At 40.9% G+C, this 24,401-nt stretch overlaps 1 protein-coding gene across 9 annotated transcripts in view; it reads right to left on the bottom strand.

The window, feature by feature from the left end:
- Nucleotides 1-24,401, bottom strand: part of FRY (FRY microtubule binding protein) — a 235,033-nt gene that overhangs the window by 144,238 nt on the left and 66,394 nt on the right. For 2 of the 9 annotated variants that reach the window (XM_065051406.1, XM_065051421.1), the window contains exon 1: nucleotides 18,724-19,638. The exons of 6 other annotated variants lie outside the window; for them this stretch is intronic. In XM_065051406.1, the coding sequence (XP_064907478.1) occupies nucleotides 18,724-18,793 (70 nt within the window). In that variant the 5' untranslated portion in view covers nucleotides 18,794-19,638. Of the gene's footprint in view, nucleotides 1-18,723; nucleotides 19,639-24,401 lie in introns of those variants that run through there. One more of the 9 variants, XM_065051458.1, reaches the window with a different exon arrangement.

Below are 24,401 nucleotides of genomic sequence, written 5' to 3'. Positions count from 1 at the left end.
AAAAAAATGATGTGTTTCACTGGAATGAAAACAGCACATCAGCTACGGATGACACGGCTTCTGTGCAATGTACACATGTGAATGAAAATGTAGGCGTGTTGTAATGCACTTGTGCAAACATAAGCGGTACTTTTTCACTGGTGCACAAAAACAAGCAGGCTGTAGATCATTCCCTTCTGAAATCGCAGGGTCTGAACAGTCCTACTGACCTAACAGTGTTCAACGACTAAGAGCTGATTTCCTACAGAGCTTTGTTTATTTCATGCCATAGCAAATAGGATGTCATGTTTAGTTATGTTTCAAAGTGTAGTACTACACTGAAGAAAAACCTTTAAAACTGTAGTTGCTTCCTTGACCTCATCTTCTGATGCACCTGATCTGCTCTATGGCTGCCTTTTAGGGAAAGGTTCAAATGCAGCCACCTACGAACCAAATATCAAATTTGATCTATCCACCTAGGCTCCCAGTAGAGGAAATCAAGAGAGAAGATTCCTAGGCGATTCATCATATCCTTCTTGGATTCTCAGCTTAAGACTGAATAAATCACTTTGTAGAGGTGCCTATCACTTGTCAGTGATTACTGAAGGAGAACTGACAACAAAAATATGCATCCAAGGTTACATGAGATGACTCGCAGTCCTGAGGCTCTAAACTCTTCAAGAGCATCTTGTACAGACTGAACTGCATCGTGGTGCATTTCAGCTGCTGCTGACAAGGATTTATACCCTGCTCGTGTGGGTGGAAAATGGCACAATACCAGCAGTAAACCAAGGCACAAGCTGGCACTGGGAACTGGCAAGCTAAACCTTCACAGACCGAGAAGACTTTTACAAAATTCTGTGAAGATTTCTGTGATGAAACCACAGGAGTAAATTCTGTGCATAAAGACTAATATGAGAATAAGTCAGATATCCATTCCTCTTTTCCTCTACAGTGGAGCATACAAAGTAACATCTATACAAAGAAAATAAGAGAAAAAAATTTGCAGCCAAAATCTGGATTAATAATTATCATTATCAATCCCCTACTTTATGTCTGATTGAACCATTATTGTCATTACTGGCTGCAGCAGCATACTCACAACATTGTCTATCTGCTATATTAAATTAAACACTATTTGTCCTCTTTGCTTACAGACAAGCCAACGCACAATGTTGTCTTCTTTTATTAGCCACACACCATGATGATGCTGTAGTATCTAATAACGCTTTATTAACATGACATTAACAACTCTTTCTTTGAAAGTGGAGTTCACTTGTTTCTTAGCCACAAACCTAAAGGCAAATGTAAATGTTTGCTGCTTTGCTAGACTCAGACTCCAGCACATAAATATTTCTTATGGCGACTCTGGAATGTGAAACCAGCAGCGACAAGATAAGGACTTTGACCATGAGCTCAGTGAGTTTTTGAAAGTTCGGCCTGAGTAAAGCTGCTGACTGAAAAACTTCTGTTTGAACAGATGAACAAAGCACATGGAATTCGGCTCCTGTCTAAGGGACCTTCTGCATGACCAGACAGTCGCAAATACCAAACGCAACATGCACAGGACATTGCTCTCACCATGGTCAGTGGGCCATGACAGAAAACTTCTCTATATTGAAATGTCTAAATGTTTTGGAATAAGTGACTGCCAGAAATACATTATTAAATTTGGGGAGGAACAGGCACCTATAGGGATGAGCTCTGCACCAGTTAGGTATGAAAATAAGGAAAGAATCTTAATGTTAACATCAGATTTTCCAAATAAACAGTTTAAACACTGAGAAAATAGAGTCATTCCTTAGAAAAACTGGAGAGCCCAATTACATCTGAAAATAATAAAAATTATTCATTTTCTGGGATACTCCAAGGGAAATTCAGTGTTCCTGAGGGCTGAGACAAAATTAATGTTGCATCAGGTTTTTTTTAAAGTGTCAGCAAGGACAATCCAGGCAAGCGCAACATAGTTGGCCTGATATTCATCCTGGAATGGCTGCATTTCATGAATAAGGAACCAAAGTAGAATAATACAATGCCATATCCGTAAGTTTACGGGAAGTATTTTTTAAAAAACTTACTGTATCTTTCTATGAGATTATATATTTGGTTAACAAAGCTAAAAGTGTAGTCTATTTGTGTTTGGCAATTGGATTGGTATATTACCAAACTGTAAAATGGAAACAACAAAATCAACGTTCAGAACCAAAACAGATTAAAAACTATGTAATATATACTTCTCGACATGGATCTTGGGAGAAAACCACCCTAATGAATGCAATTCTGGTGGAGGTATAGAGACCAGTTCTTGGTCTTGTACTGTTTACCCTTGCTGCTAATGACACAAAAGAAAAACAGAAACATTTCTATGAAGTTTACAGGCAAGACGCAAATTAAGAGTGATAGAAAAAATACTAAAAAGGTCCTTTTCCTTTGAACAGTGTTTTGAAAACTAAATGCAGGCAGGGAATATATAAGACATTAATTCTAACCTATGGAGAACTGCATGGCCAGAGACAAAGAATGCACACCGCACAGACAGAATAAGGCTTTCTATTCCGGGGAAGCGCCGATTATGAAAAAAGGCCTGAGACCAGGATGACTAATGTGTCGAAAACAGGCTGCTATTCTTGTGACCTGAAGAGCTATGGAGAGGCTTTTCAAGCAGGATAAACAAAAGCAAAAGCAGGAAAGTTGTACTGCTTCACTGCCAGTGTCCCTGCAAACGCCGCTGGATGCTCAGGCCTGTTCTGGTATCTGCAGCTCAAGAAAGATGCTGAAGAACTAGCGAACATTCAAGAAAGGCAACTACAACCAATAACTGGAAAACTTGCCTTAAAGCTTAGTTTAGTCTGATCCTGAGAAAGCTACACAGGCATTTAATCATATCTCCTAATGACAGGAATTTGCACCTATTGCACCTACAATGGCAGCTATTTGCAAAACATATTTACACGCAGCCCCTCAGCCCAAAATGCCTTTTCAGACAACACAAGCACGGGGGCACTCCCAAGGTGTGATTCATCGCCTCCTAACAAACATGTCTAAAGCAGCTCATCTGAACTGGACCCTGAAAATGTGTATTTCTCTCCACTGGCTACCAGGAAAGGCAGGCGTGACTATGTCAGATGTAAAATAAACACTGGCAGTTAGGTGAGATGACTTCCATGCCTGTTACACATGAATACGAGGAAGAGAAATTTGCTATCAGACAGCTCTTGGTTTGGTAACATCCAGTGTCTGGAATTTTAAACTAGGCAAATGCATTAAAGAAGTTAAACACAAAGGGAAGGCTATTAATCGCCAGAATGCTATTAAGGCTGGTGCTGATTCTCCTATTAGTGGAAATTTTAAAATAAGATTATTTTTTTTTAAGATGTGCTCAAACAGAAATTAATTCAGAGAAGCCATAAAGCCGGCTCTATGAGGAGAACAGATTGGATGACACAATGCTTTTTCTGGTTGTATAATTTATGACTCATTGAATACATTAGTAGAAAGCATATTGCTGAGAACAATATTTCATTGGTAAAAGTAGGATACAGATGTCCTGAGAAGGATTCTTCTATCTCTAATCCTGGTAACATCAAGAAGCAGAAGTCTGAATGTCTATCTTGATTTCTCTTTTCACATCCAGGTATAAATATAATGTGTGTGATCAGAGTATCTTTGTGATATATGTAATAATTTTCTGACATGATGGTTTGCTTGTTAAACACGATTTGCCAAAACAGAAGCGGACTGTAAGGGTTGTTTCGTAGAATACGCCACAGGGGAACATGAAAGTGGGGGGAAATTTGAGATGATTCAATTTTCAGGGAATATTTTAAAGAAAAAGTACATTGCCAGAATAATTTATAAATATATCTTCTAAGTAAAACTGATAACCATACAAAGCAGTGGTCAGCGTTAAGAGAATGCTCATATAGACAAGGGAAGCTCTCGGAAGGTGTGGTGATGTGCTCAGGGAAGCCATATTCCACTGTCTGAGTGGATGTCTGAAGAGCACAGAAGAACCACGGCAGAAATGCCATTATTGAAAGCATGCTCACGTGCACATGAAGAGAGACTGTCCTGAGAATTGGGAAAAGGCTAAAACCACATCTTAGTGTGTGTTACAGATCACCAACAAATGCCAGGCATCTGCTACAGAACAAAGCTGAATCAATATAAAGATTCAAGGCCTCTTCTTTGTACAGTAGCACAATCTGAAGGAACATTCAGTTCCATACTTGAGTGTATAATAAAGGCTGTGGTAATGCTGTTTGTGTTACAGAATTATGTATTCCACCTATTGAATATAATTTTCTTCCTTCTCCTCTTGTGGCACCTAAGAAGTTCACCACATCTAGTAAATTGTCCTGATCCAAAGGGAACTTTATAAGCTGGAGCTGAGGCTCCAAGGGGCAGGAGTGCTCAGAAGACAGACACATTTCCAGCGTTAAGCAAATAGGCCGGAATTGTTGTGTTTAAAAATGCTGATTCCTGCTGCAGAAAGCAGAACAATACCAACCTGAAAAATGCATAAATGGTTTTACAAATAGGTGCGGAATCAAAAAGATAAAGAGGGTAGGCAATGTTTGGCAATGCTGTTCCATAAACTGTGATCTTACCATAAATTGTATTAGTTACAAACATCGGCTGTTGTTATGGGGCATCACTTCGCATCAGACACAATGACAAGCTATATTAGCATAATGGGTTATTATTCCCACATCCGTGTGATCAGTACTCCATGGCAACCCAAGGATAATAAACGGCTTTGTCAGCAAGAAAGCACGTACAAAACTATATAAAGCACGAACATCAAGTACCTGAAATGGTACACGAGGCTGCTAATAAACTAAAGAACTTAAACATCAGCATTTACATTTCTTTCCATACATACACAGAAAGAAGCACTGAAATTTTCGGTACACTCTCAGCTGTCCATTGTCATTGTGTGGACTTGGTATTTCCAATACGCTTTTACTCAGGGCTCAACTCAGTTGAGACGTTGGGTGTTTAAACCTGGCCTGTGGGACACAAACCAGAAAACCGACCCAAATGATCAGGTTCCCAGTGAGCCCAGCAGCAGCTCAGAACTGGGTCCCAACAGCCACCCTGGGCCAAACACCTCCTGAGACACGACACGTCCCCACATGGACCTGGCAGTGTTGGGCCACTTCAGATGTGCAAAGCAGAGCAGAGAAGCAGCTCCTCTCCTTCTCCACTTGCCTGTAACCACTTCTTAAGTAACAGCTTAATGGCTGGAGTACTCACCCAGAACGTGATAGCTTTGGGTTAGATGCTTAATTAAACCTCAGGGTTCTGAACTCTCATCTCCCACTTTCTTGGAGAGCACTCCCATTTTTCAGCCCATGTTCTGCTTGTTCGAGGTTTGTCAAATTAGAAGAAAGAATTCAGTGTGCATTGAATGAGAGATGAAATGCAACAGCAAGCATGGACCTAGCTCAGTAGTTGCCACTCAATCAATGAGTGACAATCACTAAAAATTGTGATAGATGAAGTTATAATAAAAAGTAACATTAAACAATAAAGGTATTTGGGCAAGGGAGTACCTACATCGGTAAATTAACTTTTGTCCTTGTCACTGTGTGCTAGATACACTTCACTAATGCCTCCACATTAGATCCTTCAGATATTTCTACCCGGTTTCTGTCTGAGCCTGAGCCATGCTAAATAATTTCTCCTTGAAAGAGACGGTCATTGATCACACTGATCATTTGTGTCATAAGAAATCTAATGACTGAAGATAATTTTCTGTATTAATTAGCAAGATATAATTTGTGATACATACTTACACATACAAATATTTAACAATAATGTATCTATTTAAACCTTCCAGCCAAATGTTTCAAACTCTGCTTCTATAAAGTAGGTAAATTGTAAACATGCCAAACATAACAAATGTAAACTGTATCAACTTGAAATGTCATTTCTGGATTTAATATTATAAAAATGAGAACTTTATAATGAAAAGTCATGCCCTGAGGATAACACCACAATATAAATGTAATCTCTAAAATGCATGTCATCTCAATCAGGCAGGCCTTAGGAGAATTTACCAGTAAGGTTGAAATTTGGTATGTAAATGCTTAGGATATACGCGGGCTGTACAAGAGGATCTGACTAGTATTATACACCCCTTTGTACTTAACTGAGAAAAATACTTGATTAAAATCTGTGGCAGCAACTTTGTAGAAACCTATTACTGTGCAGGAATAGATTCCTTTTTGTAACGTGAAAATGACTGCATAAAGTAATACGAGAACTTATGGTGAACTATCACAGTATCACAGTATGTTTGGGATTGGAAGGGACCTCAAAAGATCATCTAGTCCAATCCCCCTGCTGGAGCAGGAACGCCTAAGTGAGGTCGCACAGGAACATGTCCAGGTGGGTTTTGAATGTCTCCAGAGAAGGAGACTCCACAACCTCCCTGGGCAGCCTGTTCCAGTGTCTGTCACCCTCACTGAGAAGAAGTTTTTTCTCAAATTTAAGTGGAACCTCTTGTGTTCCAGCTTGATCCCATTACCCCTTGTCCTATCATTGTTTGCCACCGAGAAGAGCCTGGCTCCATCCTCATGGCACTCACCCTTTATATATTTATAAACATTAATAAGGTCACCCCTCAGTCTCCTCTTATCCAGACTAAAGAGACTCAGCTCCCTCAGCCTTTCCTCATAAGGGAGATGCTCCACTGCCTTAATCATCTTGGTTGCCCTACGCTGGATCCTCTCCAGCAGTTCCCTGTCCTTCTGGAACTGAGGGGCCCAGAACTGGACACAATATTCCAGATGTGGCCTCACCAGGGCGGAGTAGAGGGGAAGGAGGACCTCTCTCGATCTACTAACCACCCCCCTTCTAATACACCCCAGGATGCCATTGGCCTTCCTGGCCACAAGGGCACAGTGCTGGCTCATGGCCATCCTGCTGTCCACCAGGATAGTATTAATATTAGGCAGAAAACCATTCTAAATATCTATTAATATCATAAACACGTAATACATTTAAACAAATCTCTAACTTGCCAATAACGTGAATCTTCCATTTTACTCCCTGAAGGATTACCGTTTGTCCCCAAAGAAACTAAAAACCCCTAGCATGTAACTGCCATTCTCAGCAGCTGTGCTGTGATGGTCAGACCTCCGGGTCTCACGCTTTGGGCACAGCAGAGCTGGGAACCGGCCCGGGTGCCGCTCCGCAGGCACACGGACCTTCCCTCGCTGCCCTGCAGAAGACAGGGAAGCCTCCACCTCACCTTCCAGGGGAGAGCTGGCCCTTGCACTGCAGGTTAGAAACGTCCTCAGTCTTGTTTTTCACGTTTCAAAAATTAATTCTGTCTTAAAAACATGTACAGATTCCCATGGTGGGTACATTTTCAGATTTTTACTCTAAATAACTCCTCATTTCATTTGATTATTCTTTTTTTTTTCCCTCCTATTCCTTTGCTGATACTTACTCTAATGTAAGGATTATCACAAATGCCATTAACATGCTATTTACCTTCTTCCAAATCCCTAACACAGATATAAAATAAAATAAAGCCTAGAGTCCATCCCAGCAGTACCCAACTGTTCAGCTCCATCTCACGTGACAACAAACTATCAGCAAAGGTAGTCTATTTACAGAGTTTCATGTCAGTTTTTAACACATCGCTCATAAAGTTATTATGCTTGAAAGCATGCTGAGTGACACTCAAATATCCACTAATACCCAAACACACAGTCTTGATTCACCTGAGAACGCTGTTAGAAGCCCCCAGATCTGTCTGACATGCTCTCCTGGGAAATCCTGGGACAGACTCGCTTTTACTATTAGCTTATAAGCTACCTGCCGTATAGGAGAAGAAATGCACTATGAAGTTATCTGCTACTGCATTACAAGTAATAATAAAGAGGCTAATAATCTAGCAAGAGTACTTCTTTGTACTTCTGTGTGCTGTCCACTGCATGCTGCATTACCTCACTGGACTCAGGCTTTCCGAAGTGACAATGACAAGTGAGGTAACACGGTGGACGTATGATTAATCTGATGCCAAACAAACCAACTGTTGACCCAGTTACCTTAACAGCACACACAAGCCACTTGCTGCTCTCCTCACCTGATAACATTTAACACTTTCTGTCACCTGGCCTAAGCACAAAGGAAAGCAACGCACACCGTTTGCTGGTGGGATTTGCTGTAAAGCAAGGATGTGGGATGGAAATCAGGACTCCTGCACTGCATTCTGTGCTTGGGAGGGGATTTCTCCGTCTCTCACCTCCCCCATCTCCCCACCTGCTCTCTTCTTACTTCATCTCTACAATCTGGTGTCTCCTCATGGCTGCATCTTCCCTACTTGAGGCTCCCCATTCCAATTCCAGACTCCAGTACACTGTTCCCCCTGTCCAGCCAAACATTGCTCACCTTGTCTTACCAGTCCTCTCACCTCCATCCACCCCTCCTCATGTCCCCACCTCTTCACCCACCCTGTCCAGTCTCCCCTTGGCCCTGTCTCCTCCCAGCCACTCCATTTCCACTCCCACTGTCTGGGAGGTGTCAGTTCCCCTGTTTATGGTCCCTCCCCTACAATGACTCCTCTGCCTCTTCTCTTTCCATTCCACCTGATTCTCCTTCCTGGGCTTTTAAAATCCACTTTTCTCTCCGTCCTCACTTTCTCTGTGCAGTCTCTGTCCCGAGGCAGCTGGCTGTGAGGTGTCTCTCCCCCACCCACCCCCAAGAGCCTCTGCAAGAGAACTTGTTACACAAACAAACAACAGCGGGTTTGCATTTTCTCATTCTTAGACAATTTGTTAAACAGGTTCAAAACAAGCAGGCAGACTGGATAAGCTTTGCTTCCATTGGAAAGCTGACTAAAAAGAATCCTGGTTACAAGGGAATAAATGCAAAACCTGTTGTCAGGTAGCTCAGACTACTTTCAACATGTGATAGTGTAATATGCACGGAATAAACCTGATACTGAAAGCAAACAACAGCATGTTACTGTGAGTATATGCAGTAACCCACCCTACAAACTTCTCAAGGAAGAACTTCAGCTAGAACTCCATACAGGTATCCTTTTCACTATAAAAGCAAACTGATTCAGACATTTAGACATAAATAACAATCAGAATTGTGGCTAAAAGAAAGCTAATCGTGTATATTTTGGTCAACAAAAGTTGCTAAAGGGAATCAATATCAAAACAAATTTATAAATACAGATCCTTCGAAGTTGAATTTACTTCAGATACAAGTTGAGAGACCCTGCAAAGTTACAGAGACAGAGAAGAGCTAAATAGCTTGAGATTTGGAAAAAATGTTAGTATAATGATCACTTAATTATAGGAGAACTCCTGCAAAACAATACCTTTGGCAGATTTCTGTGCTGAACCAGGTACTACTGGTTACTTAAGAATCCAAGGGAATATAAATGAGTCCTTCAAAGTCATGCCTTTCAAAATAAAATTAAAACCATCTGCAACTTCACCATTATAAATAAAATCAAGAACAATAATAATAATAATAAAGATCTGTTACATTCTTTTGATCAGTCCTTGTCTAATGCCAATCCAACATCTTCACATTTCAACCATACACAAATCATGACTCCCTCACAGACTAGTGAAAACCACAGTAGCGGTACATTCGATGACAGCAAATTTCTGAAAGCATAGAAAGCATTCAGGATAAATATTGTATAGCATGTCTCTCCAAAGGGTCTCAGTTTTTTTTGGTTGTGAAACTCCTCTGCTAGGGCTCCAACAACCTAATTAAGCTCTTCATCAGCAACACATTCCCCTGGAGACATGTGATATGTGTCACTACAGCAATCCCACAGTATTTACCAAACAACACTCAGATTTCTCTTCAAACCAGCGGCCTGAAAAGCACCTCAGAATCTCCCTTCTAGGATGTGACAGAGCTGAATCTCTCAGGTGGCCATTTATGATGGATAGTTATGCACAAACATCAATACTGTTGGTGGTCTCTCTATACTGGTGGCCTCTGTATTTCACACAGAGGAGGAAGCAAGCTGCATCTGACAACCCAGTGAAACTCCTGCTACTTGGCTGAGAGCAAACTAGGCAGTCAGTGTTTCTCAGGTGTGTTTTCCTTCAGCCACTTGTTTTAGCAAGCTCTGCTGTATGCTGTGAATTGAAAACCTTTCCTATCCCTCCGTTTGGAATGTAACTATAATTTGAAATATATGAAAGATCATAAATATATATGGAATTGCCTAGCTTCTCAGTAGTTCCTGTGAGGAATAGAGTCTGTGCTTCCGAACTCCAGACTGGCACACGTTCTACCTTTCCCCCTTGTCAGAAGTGCTGTATCAAGGGGCACCCCCTGGCAGATAGAGCCCGGACAGACCTTGCTGGTGACCTTTCCCTTGTTCAGACTTTTACCACTAATGAAGCAAGAGAAACTCTTCTTGCTGCCCTTGATATCCTTTGCACTTTCCATCTCCAGCTGAGCTTCAGATTTCCAAGCACCATCCCTGCATGCCCGGGCAATGTTTATAAATTCCTCCTTTGTAGCCAACCCCCGCTTCCACCTCCAAAATGCTGCCTTTTTTGTACTGGAGCCCAGCCATGAGGTCCTTGATAAGCCAAGCCGGTGTTCTTATATGTCTGCTTTTTTCCCTGAGTATGGGGGTGTCCCACTCTGGCACTGGGAAGATGCTGACCTTAAAGACCCACCAGCTTTCCTGAGTTCCTTTTCCTTTCAGAGCTGCCCACCATGGCACTCCACATAAGAGTTTCTGAAATCTGAAAAACTGAAATCTACTCTCCTAAAGCCCAGGGTCTGTACTCTGCCACCCTCTTTCCTTGCTCTTCTCAGGAACTTGAGCTTCAAACAGTTCTTCCTTGTTAGTGGATAGCAAATCCAGCTGCACTTCACCCCTGGCTGGTCTATCCTGTATCAATAATTTATTCTCAACACCCTAAAGAAATCTTGGCTGCTTGTGTCCTGCTACATTGCACATCCAGCAGGCAGCAGGAGGTTCGAGTCTCTCATGTGAACTAACATCAGCAATTCATCAGCTTCTTCAAGTTGTTTAAAGAAGGCTTCGTCTGCTTCCTCGCCCTGATCAGGTGGCCATCATGCAACCCTTAAAGTCCTCTCTTGTATCCCTGACCCACAAACTCTCAAGCACTGCCACCCACCCATCCCATAGAAGAGCTCCATACACAAGGAGCCCCTTCACAGTAACACCAGCTCCACCCATCTACCCTGCAAGTCCTTCCCAAAGAGCGTATATCACAGTACTCCAACAGTGTGAGCTGTTAACAACCAACTCTGCCACTCCAATGATGTTGTAGACTTGTGACTGCATGCAGCACTTGACTTCCTCCTGCTTGTTTTCCAGAGTGTGTGTATTTGTATACACACACCTAAGGTGGGTGACTCCTTACCCTGCTTTACAGTTTCTGAGGTCTCTCTTGTTCCCTTTGCCCCTCTGCCTTTGCTTTCCACCCCATATCACTGCTATCTAACTGAACTATGGGTCATAATCTCCCTCCACTGTCACTCTTAGTTCCAAACTCTGAGCAGGTCAATGAGCTGGTTGGCAGATGCCTTGTCCCACTTTGCTATTGAACATATTCTATTTACATTATTAAAAATATAAACAATACAGGAACTTACAATATGAGGCTGAAAGAGCTGCTATGAAGTTTGATCACTATGTTTAGTATTCCTTTTAGCTGAAGCAACAGAGAAAGGATTGGATGATTCAGAAGAAAGAATATTAAAAGAGAAGGGATCTTCTTTTCTAGGGACAATTGATTCAAATCTATTTTAGGTAACTGCAGTGAAAGAAAAATCACCAACTCACAAATACTTTGACTACCTACCTCTGTGAAATTATTCTGCAGTCCAAATTTATCACGGCAACAACAACAGAAACAACAACTTCACTGCTGATGCTCTGAAGTAGAGAGGGATGCAAAAGCTAGATTGGCCTGGAGAATGAATTAGCTCTGATATTTAGAAGCAGGCACAGGTACAGGACTCACTATTAAGAAAGTAAATATGATTTGCTATATAGCTCCATCAGTCTAATAGTAGGAGTCACCCAAAACTGCCTCCCACTCTTAGTCACGTATCCTTGCCCTCTTCCTTATGTTGACCAGACCATCTACACCATTTTAGAAAGTTTAACTGGAAGGATATTAACTGTCCGGGGGGTTAGGGTGGGAGAGAAGGGGTAGGAGCACAGGGACAAGAGGCTGTGGTGGGACTGTCCCTCCCAGGCACAGCTCCTGCAATGCCAGACCTGCCCATCCTGGGGTCAACACCCACGGGAACTCCGTCTCTGGGGCTGCCAACTCACAGCCAGTGTCCGAGCACTGACCAGTCGCTTAGAAACCCAGGAATGAACACAGCAAATAAAGCTGGACAAGCACATGCAGTCAGAATTCTGAAGTGCAGTGATTGCTTCCTACAGTCCACTAGGTCAATATAGAGAAGAGAGTTTAAACTATTAATGAAACAAGGGCATCAAAAATAACAGAAACACAAAAGGAATGTTAAGTAGCATTTTGGCTCCTTTATTAAACGTGGACACTTTTGTACTCTTTATACACCTAAGGTAGCCTGTATATTATCACTTCTTTTATTCGTGTGTATATATATATATATATATATATATATGCCTACAGCTTCTTCAGTGGTATTTTATACACATAGAGAACATAAAAGAAATGTTAGTTCTTTCCCTGATCTCTTTGAATAGTAACTAGCTATACTGGAAGAAAACAAACTGCTGGTAATTTGTTCTACAAGATCAGATATCCCAAATCAATCACTCAAAGTGGATACTAATAGTACAAGAGAATAGTTCTAGTTTTACCACAAGTAAAATTATTAGAACCTGTATGGAATATGTACCAGTAATTATCTATGCCTAGTTTCAGACTATTTTATATTTTGAGATAAGGACCGAAGTTTTGCCACAAAAATTTATGCATTAGAACTGCACTCAAACTATTTACATTTCTTCATGGCAAGCAAACTCATTCTGTAAATAAACTGAATTTTACAACACAGTATTTTGGATTCTCTCCTGCTTTTTTCCTCCCAATATGGCAGAAACAATTCTGGAAGGTGCTGAAGAAAGTAGCAAACATCAAAATAATCAAAACCCCTCTTTTAAGAGCCCTCAGGTCCCGAAAGTCATAAAACTTCCATTTTCCCTTCTAAGAAGAACGATGTGAAAGAGCACATTCTAAAATGGGTACCACCCACAGTACAGCATAAACACTCTGGTTTAATACCTTTCCCTACAGGTCTGTGGAGAGGAAGATCAGATCTGCAGACAAACAAAAAGAAGGTTGTCCTGGGACAGAGCAGTCGCCACTATTGAGCAAGTGACTTTTCTGCTGGCAATCACAGACTACTTGAAGCTTAAGAATACACTAAGCACCCTAATTTCAGGTTCAATGGATAATCAATTGCCTTTACATAGCAAGACAGTTTGAATTAACAGCACCCTTTGTCCCAGGCAGGGTGACATGCCAAGGCCCAGGCACATGCCAGCCTGGCTCCCCAGGCTCCCTGCAGGCAGAGGCCGTGGCAGTTTCCAGCTCTCTGCAGCTGGCCCTGGGCTCAGACCTCCCTCACAAGCAAGAGAAGGTCCAGGCACGGCCCCAGCCCAGGTTGCAGTTTCCCCGGCCCTGCCAGCCTGCTCTCCCGCTTCCCACAGCTTCCCGCTTCCCTGTCCCTGTCCCAGCTGCAGGCCACCCGCTCACTGCAGAGGAGTGCGGGTCCTTCCCTGCAGGGTGAGCCTGCAGCACTTCAGCTTCTTGAATCACCAGACTCTGAGTCCACATGGGTAGGAATGCCAGAGCAAGAGGGTTGGCGGGGAAGGACAGACTCTTTTCAGGGAACACATTTAAGTGGTCACTGAGAAACACCAAGGAGCCTCTTTCCTTCACTTCGTAACCTGCTACAACCACAAAGGCTGGTAGCACAGTGTGCTTAGCATTTTCAGCTTTAAGCAGGCCTATGTTTGCCTCCAGATAAGTGACACCCTACAAAATGTCTGTTACCATCTTCCTGTACAAAAAAAAAAAAACTTACTAGAATATCAATATTATGCACCACAGAACTTACACAAAAACCAGACTTTTACCTAAGAAACTGCCTACAGCCTTCCCTTTCTCTTCCTCACGACACAGGACTTCACAAATAGTCTCTGTAAAAACATTGAATTTTATTGCTAAATCTATTATGTCCATTTAATGAGGGACCACATGGCAGGCAGCAACCCCTCAGGCTTCACAAGAAGTGTCTCTTATGCCTGATGCTTTTCTGACAACATAACTTGTTTGGACGCCAGCGCTGCATAAGCTCTATACGTGATGAGCAAGCGGCGGAGGAGCCAGAGGTCCCGTTGGGATGGCGCTGGGATGCTGCTGGATTTGAGCCACGCAAGCAGCAACCGATGTGAGTGACTCTGTGTCCCCAGGATTAAACTTTCGCCAATGTTACTACCACTAGTAAACAGTGAGTGGCTTTTGCCAGCCACTGCTACAGGGATGGGGCATGCAGGAGCACAGGGTGTGTAGTAGGAGGATTGAGCAATGTGCTCTGTACAGCACAAAGTTGAAGAGGATGATGATGTGAGGATTTTGATGTCGATGGTGGCTCTGTGGAAGAATACAGGGAAGTATGGGCCATGGGAAGGAGACCTGATGTCCTAACACCAAAAAAGGCCTTATTCTGAGTCTTAGTTAAATGCCAATCCACAGAAAACAAGCATCTTGTCATTTAAAGGTGATAAACAAGTATCAGGCCTTAAAATAAGGCCTGAAGATAACTCTGTTCTATGAGAACTGGGAAATAAAATTAAAATGTTCACTATGCAAAATGTGCCCTCTCATTTAATTACACAAAAAAGCACATTAAAATCTATCTCTAGTAACTGGGAGACAATTAAATGCAGCTTCTAGCAGCCCACATAGAGTTGACTTGTGAGAGCACAAGTGAGCCACCTGCCTGTGCTGTTTGGATTCTTCTACAGAATCCTTTCCTCCGCTAAACTTAATTGCTGATCTGATCTAAAAACTGCACAAAACAGAATTTATTATACAAATTCCTGCAGTTTATACTGACAGTACTCCAGCTTCTTCTAGCTTGATTTTTAAACTTCTATTCAGATTTTGGTTTTGAAAATATTAATTTGAAAAATGCAAGTGGAAATTAAATTCAGAACAAATCTATCATCTGATCCATTCAAAAAGTAAGAACAGGCTTAAAAAAGAGGAGATTCAAATTCTTAACATTTGGATTCATATGTTATTTACACACGTTTATTTACAAAAGTATTTTGCAACATTTCCATAAAAATCTGAGGAGAAGAATCTTAGTCATCCTACTTTTGGTAAGCCCTATTCTGTTCTCATCATCTTATTGACCTCAGTAGGCCAAGTAAGCACTACTCTACCTTGAGTAAGCATGGCCATTTAGCAGTAATTTCAGAAGTAACGCAAATGATTAATGCAGTTGTTGACTAATGCAGAGTTTGCTGCTCTTGATCAAAAATCCTTGAATATTTAAGAAAACATCAGAACACAAATGAGATCTGTTTAAAGGGAAAAAAAAAATATTCATATTTTCCAACCAGAGAATCCCAATTCTAATTCCATCTCCAACCCATTAACACATTACAGGAATATTTTCCAGAAGTGCATGGCGTGCACAGTATCTTATTGACATGTGCAGAGCAAAGGTCTGTTTTGAGAGCTGCACGAGTATTTTGAGGTCTCTGCCTTTGCTGGGATGATTCGAAGGCCAGACTGTGACTCGGCTTTTTCATCCCCTAGAATCAGAATGTCAGAGATTGGAAAGGACCTCAAAATATCGTCTAGTCCAATCTCCCTGCCGGAGCAGGAACGCCTAGATGAGGTTACACAGGAATGTGTCCAAGTGGGTTTTGCATGTCTCCAGAGAAGGAGACTCCACAACCCCCTGGGCAGCCTGTTCCAGTGTCTGTCACCCTCACTGAGAAGAAATTTCTTCTCAAATTTAAGTGGAACCTCTTGTGTTTCAGTTTGAACCCATTACCGCTTGTCCTACCACTGGTTGTCACCGAGAAGATCCTGGCTTCATCCTCATGGCACTCACCCTTTACGTATTTATAAACATTAATGAGGTCACAAGGAACAAGAGTGCACACTCACTGAGAACATGTCACCGACCGTTACAATAGCTAACAGGTACCTAAAACGTACTGGCTCCCTGTGCCTATGAATTATCTGCCTCCTTAGCTGGCTGATGAACATGAAAACCCAAGTGGCATGCCAGTGAACACCTCTGCAAGTTCTGTGTGACACTGAACTGAAATGAAACCCTGCCCAGCATGTCAAGAATGCTTGTTTGTTAAAAATATTCAACAGCAAAATCAGAAAAAAATGTCACCCCAGGTAGAATAATTGAGTATATTGTATGGAATGGCACGGGCAAGGGGTGCGGTTGGCAATGTATTAGAAAATGTGTAAGCCAAACCACAATCAATCAAAAGGACTGGTTTTGGTGGGATTATAAAGCCTGGGAAGGAGAAATGCTATTTACAGCTACTGTTTTAAAGTGCCAATTTAGAGAAACACACATGGACAGCACCTCTACACTATTACCATTTGAGCAAAATATATACTGTAGGACCTAAACTAGACCTTTTTCTAGTGGGTAAGTGCCACGGCATGACTTATAGCTTACTGTGCTCTTGGGTATGCAGACAGCACCTCTTCTCTGACAAACACGCTCCCGTGTGTGCATGTCCAGGCTTCCCAGCACTTTCTCAAGCAAGGAAAGTGTTTTCCTCTGCTCCACCCATCACCCAGCAGAGCTGAGGAAAGCCCTGGGTCTTTCAAACTCCCTACTGCCTTCTTATCAAATTGTTAGTTTTTCAGCTAGAAAGGACACGCACGGATTTATGAAGCCAGCCCTCTAGACTGAAAGCAAAAAAAATACAATTGGCAAGAAGTTTAAGGCAACCCGGATTAATTTATTTTATTTCCTCTTAGTGTTTATTCAAAGTCAGCAAAAAGTGTGTTTATCAGCTAAACAAATGTCAGAAAAAACAATTATTCACATACTATTTCCACTTCTCTAAAACAGAATGTCATTTAAGGACTTCTGATTTCAGACTAGAAACATCTTTGCTGTTTTGAAATACTTTCAATATACTCGGATGTAGAAGAAAAAGAAAAAAAAAAGTTATATTTAATTCCACAATATAGTCATTTCAATATTCTTAAGTGCTAGCTTTACTTAGCCTTAAAGTTACAGTAGCCTGTTACAGAAACAATGCCAGAACTGATTTGATTTCTGCACCATGAAGTGACTTGTTTTTCTTCTGTCATAAACTGTGACTAGCTTGTTATGAAATATGTGTTGTCATAATACACACTTATGTTCTCAGTATTTGATTAACATTAGTTCAAAAAAGTAACTAAATTCTCTTCCAGTTCTTGCAGGATCAGTGATTTGAATGAATATGCACTAAATATTTTAGAAAGGGGGGCAGACAAGCAATGCTGTTTAGGTAATAGTATTATTCCCTAGTGACTTCACACTTGTGGTAGAAAAACAGATTCAAACAAGCACTACAGTGTTACTGAGGTTACAAATGACCTGGAAAAATACAGTTTCTATGGATATCATTTAATGAAGACAAGCCTTGCATGTCACACACCTAATATAGTGTTACTTGTATTTCTTTGCAGGTATTCAGATACATGCCTTGTATTACGTAGATTTTGCAAATTTTTCTCCTACAGAATACTGTCTTTTATGCAGAAGTTATTAAATTATAGATAGTGGGATGATCAGAACCTTACTGCATATGTAGCCAAGCTGGATTTTTCCAGAGACATGGTGTTCTATCTTTTAAAAACAGTTAATTATGGAGATCTAGCACTGTTAATATAAGCTTCTATAGAAAAGAAAGATACTGTTAATGTATTTTAAATCAAAAAGCAAATTTCTGCCAGAGTTATTCCATGGCTGTCCCTAATCTGAATATATTTGCAAGCACTAAATTTTATTCAGAAATCTTTATTACATAATACTGCTAAAAATCCAGAGAATGATTGATTTAAACAGCAATGGAAATCAGGAACAGCAATACTGAAAAGACCAAGGCAGACTAAAATGCCATTTGTTTACATTTTGCAAAACCCAGTCTGGATTAGATAAACAGGCAGATTCTTTCTGGATGGAAAGATTGCATAAGATTCTGAAATTAAGCACAGACGGTGGGAAGTGCAGCTATAAGCAACTGATGTTTTGCTTTTCATCACATTACAAGAAAGACTTTCAGACCTGAAGTATAATCACTAGATTTTTGTCCTCGGTGCACAATTAATAAGCCCCAGCTTCTGAGCAATGCCACACCCCTGTGATTAAGCAGCATTTTCAAAAATATTTAGATAAATCCTGAACAAATCAAATAAACATGTAGGCAGGAAATGCTGTTTGGAATGTACTCCCTGCAATGTACTATTAGAGAGAGCCAGAAAGCAGCCTAACTTCAGAATTCAATCAAGCAAAATCTAGTATAATCTCATTACAGCCTTTGCAGCTAATGAAACCTATTTAAATCTCTGACATTCTGATTTTTAGAGCTGACGAAAGCAAAAATTATTTGGTTTACATAACACAAACATACAGAAACACAAGATTTTATCCTTTAGGTTATCCTAGCTATTTACCAAGCAACACGTAATATGAAAAGATTACTCTTCTGCTACTCACTATTGCTCCAGGATTTCAGTAAATATTTGATACTGATTTCAAAGAAGCCTGAATCCTGCTGGCTAGCCATGTCTGCTGCATACAAAGAGGCTTCTATAATCCTGAGCAGCTGAAGTGGCAGGTACTATGTATGTAGATGTGACTGTCACCAGTTAGTGATGTAAACGAGGGGTCAGAGGAGGAAATGAAGTCTCTGCAGATCCACTTCTTCCGTTCATGGTAGGTAAGCTCATTAAAAAAAAAAAAAAAGGCGCTCAACAACAACAACAAAAACACACCATGAGATTTTTGTCCTTTGCTCTTCCTCCAGGGCTGGCACTTAATTCTATCTGAGGAGTATTTTATTCCCTTAGCCCCTCAGTATGTGTTTTCATTTATTCCATTCCACAACTGGGCAAATTTCTCCTGGTCGGTCAAGGCACACGCAGCACCACAGCACTTGTTCCATGAGCACAGTATCTTCCCAAAGGTGTCTGAGCTGTGCTTTCAGTGCCGTGCCGTCTGCCTGCCTGGAGATTTCTGTCCACCAGAAGCTGACAGCCCGAGCGTATGCACCTCCTCTTGGAAACCGAGAATCGACTCGAAGCCCCACTGAAACCGCCTCTTCTGCAGCTGGAGGGATTTCACACGTACCGTTTGGCTTTAGGAAAAAGCAAAAACAACCAAACAACAAAACCAACAGGCTTTAATGCCCATGGTCTGCCCAGCAGCGCTGGCCGGACTGGCCACGCTGCATCACGCTGCGGTAAAACGAGCTGCACCCATGGAGCTGATCGCAGTGACGCTGGGAAAAAAGGGAAAAAAAAAGAAAGGCTCTCCCTCAGCCCAGTTGCACAAGAGAAGCGCTTCCCGAGCGCTGGAAACACGGCGTTCAGAGCGGCTGCTGCTGCTTTGCTGTCCCTGCCACACAAAAACGTGTTGTCATTGTTTTTTCTTGACTTTCTTTTTTTTTTCCTTTCTCCCTTAACAAAGATGAGAGACAGCAAGCTGGATTCATAATGGCAAATAAACTAGAGAGCTCACTGCTTAGTAGTCACCCCTGAAAGAGCCACAGAAAATTCTCAGTTTTATGTCATTTTTATCTTGAATAATAATGTTTTGTTTTGTTTTTTTTAAAAAAAAGGAACTGAATTCACATGAGAAAATGGGGCAGAAGCAATTCACTGCTTGTTAATCTCTCCGTATTTTCTACACAATACTTCACTGCTAGCTACAATTTCCATATTCCTGAGGTTTTATTTCAAATAATTACAGTATATCATTATGAATATTGTAACGGTAATGAAGAAAAATAAGAAGAATCAGTTTCCCAAATATTTTTTGTTTCCTGTAGTCTTGGTATCATCCTTCCATATATTAATTCCAGGGAATAACTACTTCTTTTCTCACTTAGTGGAATAAATCTCCTGCAGCATCTCATAATTACAGTATCTGAGCCAAATTAGAGCTCGTCTGCTGCTGATTCTTCCAAGAACTTTGTCAGCAATTATAGTTGCACGTTATTTTTAGTTTCAGTATTTGATGTTTGGATTGGAAACTGAGGAACTCAAGGGTCATTGAGACCAAACTCCTGTGGTTCTCACTGAAAATATGCTCAGTTTCTTCTGTAAACATACCTCATCTAGAGATAAGGTTTTGTGTCCTCACTAATGGAAGGCTGCTGCAGAAACTCACTTTATAAACCTTCTTTCAATTCCTAAATGACGCTTACTCAAAACCAGTTTACATCCTTTGGTGAACATGAACTAGCAGAAAAGTTCAGAGTATCTCAGGTTTGACCCTACCAGCTATCAAAGCGATCTGACCAGCTTCTCCTCCCTGTACTGATAAATACCATTGCATTGCTGTCACTCTGGGCATCCAATTTCTTTTCTCAGACCACCCCCCCAATTTCTGTCCCCTCCACTGACAATGCCTCCTCATTATAGCATCCCATTTTAACCAGCACATGCCAACTTTTTACAATTAAAGTTAAATTTAATACTAAATATGGCAAGTCCCAAGACTCAGGACTGATGACTTCCTACCATCCCATGAATTGATTTTTCAGCAGAGACAATGCCAGGTAGGATTGGAAGTCCTTATTCATCCTCACAAATGCTGCATTAATTCTTATGTTTAAGGATTTAAGTAATAATTTCCCCTGGGGTGCTACATCAAATGCTTTTCTGAAGATGACTGCTGTATGAATTTTATCACAATTCTCTTGTTGAAAATAAAAATATAAGGTTAATTTGCAAATACTTGGCTTTCCTAAATCTGTATTGGATTTTATCCAATTTTCAATTAACTATAATGTCCAGCCAAATTTTTTTTCAAAGCCTTGAGTGTGGCTGAGGTCAAGCAGCCTCTCTGTAGATACCCATAATTTCCCCCCCCCTAAATTCTGTGGTTTATATTTATAAAGCAGAATCTCTTTTGATAGATTAAACAAAAATTTTATTATTTGAGCTGCAACTTTGTGTGCCCATTCTTCCAGTATTATGAATGGAAAGTTATCTGGTTTTTGTAATGTGAATTTTAAGATCTTTGAGCTTTTTTTCACCTCATAATTGATTTTTTTTGTATTATTCCTTTTACATCTGTTCCTCTACAAGGCCACATCCTATGGAAAATAAAGGCAAGGCACTCACTTAGTGGTCATATCTTATTCTCACTCTATCTCTCATCCTCACTGGATACTGGACCCATTAAAACCGATGTTCTTGTTTCAAAATTGTAAAGAACCAAGGACATTTAACCATTTGCTTTTAATTCCTTCACATATTCTTACTCAGCTGAGCTCTTGATAGTGCTCACATTAAACTGACACCCTCTGACCTCCAAGCCACAACTGTCTTGGCTCTCAGTGCAATGGGGCCTCTTCCAGTGCCTCTGCAGCCCTTTTCCATGAGAATGGTGGAACATTCAGTGAAATACTGGGAGATCAGTTTAAAACAAATAGTGTTTCTCTCTTCAGGAAGTTGTGAGCTTCTGGAATTCATTGCTACTGGAGGTCATGGAGGCAGACAGCATTAGCAGCTTCAAAACGCTGATAATAAACACAAATGTAGGTCTATAAAGGATGCTAAAAGGAGCAGGCAGGGAAGTAAACCCTCCAACATCCCTAACGCTGCCACCGCAGTGCTGGGGGGTATGGGAGGGACAGGCTGCAGACACGGGCTGTGCCCCAGTGCGCTCTTACCAATCACCGTCTTCTGCTGCTGCCTCCAGGAGAGATGGGTGGCAGGTGTGACCCCCAGGATGCTCCTGAGGGTCTCACGTTTCCCTCCCAGAATGAAAAGTTCAAGGTTTTGGTGCTTTCAAGTCAAAGAAATTTCAGGCATCCCCTGTAGGTGAGTATCTGATTTCTTCACTCTCACTAACCAGTTCCTTATATTTCTCATTGTCAAGGTTTAAGATAAGATTTTTGTTTCAAAACAGCAAGTCTAGCCACGCTTATCCTGAATCAGCTTGTACAAACATGATCCAATAATGTTCCTGTCACTCGTCCTTCTCAGTCTTCACCAGTTATCAAGTCTTAACCAGCACAGTATCTTCTTGGCTTTGTGAACGTTTGGCAAAGAAATAAATGGGCTATCGCATCCAAGGATGTCTGGATTTGACTACTGTTAGCAGAGTTTGTGTCTAGGGTATTTAAGTATCACCCAATGCTATTCTCACTTCCCTGTGGACTAAAGTCAAAAAGGCTCCAGCTACATTCAGCCTTCTGTCTAGGAGTGGCAAACCCCCTAGCACCTTTTTAACTTACTTTCTTCAGAGTCATCTGGAGACAAAGTAATTCCATTTCATGTGCAGGAGTCTTCAACACTACATCACAATGTTAATATACAATGCAGAATCTCACTGCTTTCACCTTTCCTTATTCTTTCTGAAGAACACGTTTCCCTTTTGTGCATTTCCACTGACGATATGCTGTTGCACTAAAATACTGAACAACTTCATGGATGTCTTAAAACAAAGCATATTAAAGAAAAATGCCACCACTCTCGGACTGTGTACTTTTGGCGCCATATGAAAGCGTTCAGACAGAGTACAACATTTACATTATGCTTCCTGATATCACAATTGTACTAAAGAGATGTACAGCCCAAGGAACTGCTTTCAGTCCATGGAGAAGTGTAATGAGCTACAAGAGGAAAAACTTCCCCACTACTTTAATATAGGCATTTGTAGCACAGAATTCAACACTATTGTTAAAATTTACCTCAGGTTTGACACTCCCCCATTATCAGTTCTGCTTTATAAAGTACGACCCAGAAGATAAATGCCTCCAAATTTAACTTTTGCTCTAACAGCTTTCTTAAAATTAAAAGTATAACCAATTAAAATGTTACAAATTCCTATCACTGTATTATAACAAAATATTTAAAAACCTGTTAAATGCTAAACCTCATTTAAATATTTGCTAGTATAAATCTGCTCAAATAGGACATACATATTCCAGATAATATAGTTTTGCTGACATACTGGAAACACTCCTAAAACAGGTGTAACACACTGAAATGGCTGAAGCACCAACATTACAATCTAATGCTCTGAATTTATTTTAGGGAGGCTGACAAGACTAAGAAGTTCTGAAGTTACACAGCTTCCACTGTAGTTCTTGTTGACTTTATGATATTTAGAATTCAATGATGTACTCCAGGTTGTGAAAGAGAGACAGGCGTAAGCATACAAAATCTGTCAGTGTAAGTACACTTCCTGATGATGGATATTAGAGTCTTACGTACTATCAAATACAGTGGGCTTCTTTTTATGATATTACTATATAGGAGTTGATGATAAGTTAATAACAATGTAATGTCTTTTTCACCATCAGAAATCACAGATCCATAATGTAAAGCTTTTCATAGGTCTACCATGATGAAGCACCTGCTGATTACCATTATAACAGAAGCATTGTTTTGATTATAAATGTCTGTATGTAACTCAAACTCTACATTCATGACATGCAGTGCACCTTCTGCTCTCTCGTCTGCTTTCTGAGACCGGAGGCAACACATATGCAGCAGCCTTGGGTACCTGGCTTATACCCTCTCTGGCTGAACAACATCTGTGGAGTTTCCATGCCCTAGCTTTGGAAAAAACAGGTTGGGAGAAGCTGTTCATCAGCATGGTCAGAAACGCCCTCATGAGCAATACTCTGCATGAACGGCTATTTTCATTGCAAAACATCCGAAAAATAGACTTTGAAGATCTTCACTCTGAAAAAGAATAACAAAACCACATGCCGCTGGAGGTATTCACAGTCTCTATCTTGAGGCATCCAGGCTGGATGCCTGTGCTGGGAGGTGAGTGCCTTCAGCATGACTCAAGGGTTCCCCAGAGTTCCAGTTTAGAGCACAATTATTTTCCAAAGGAGCCTATTTCTCTTCACTGTCTACACATGATACTCAGGGTAACTACTTTCGTAAATCAGGTACTTTATTTAGATTTTTAATATTTAGTAGCATCAGTACCCATTTTGTTTACATTTTTGGCAACTACTATTTCTGGCAGTCATTGAGGCAGTTTAGTCCTCTACGTTCTGAGCAATGCTTGCAGGAATCGTTAAAAAAGCACCTGGAGATATGAATATAGCACAGTCCTTGCACAATCTTCCAAGGCTCATTTTAGCTTGGTATGAAAGGACCTATTTTAAATTTTGCAATCTGAACTCTTCGGAATCTAAGGCT

This window comes from Columba livia, chromosome 1 (assembly GCF_036013475.1).
Source record: "Columba livia isolate bColLiv1 breed racing homer chromosome 1, bColLiv1.pat.W.v2, whole genome shotgun sequence".
NCBI lineage: Eukaryota > Metazoa > Chordata > Aves > Columbiformes > Columbidae > Columba > Columba livia.
Note: the sequence above shows the minus strand (reverse complement) of the source record. Positions and strands in the feature narration are given on the sequence as shown.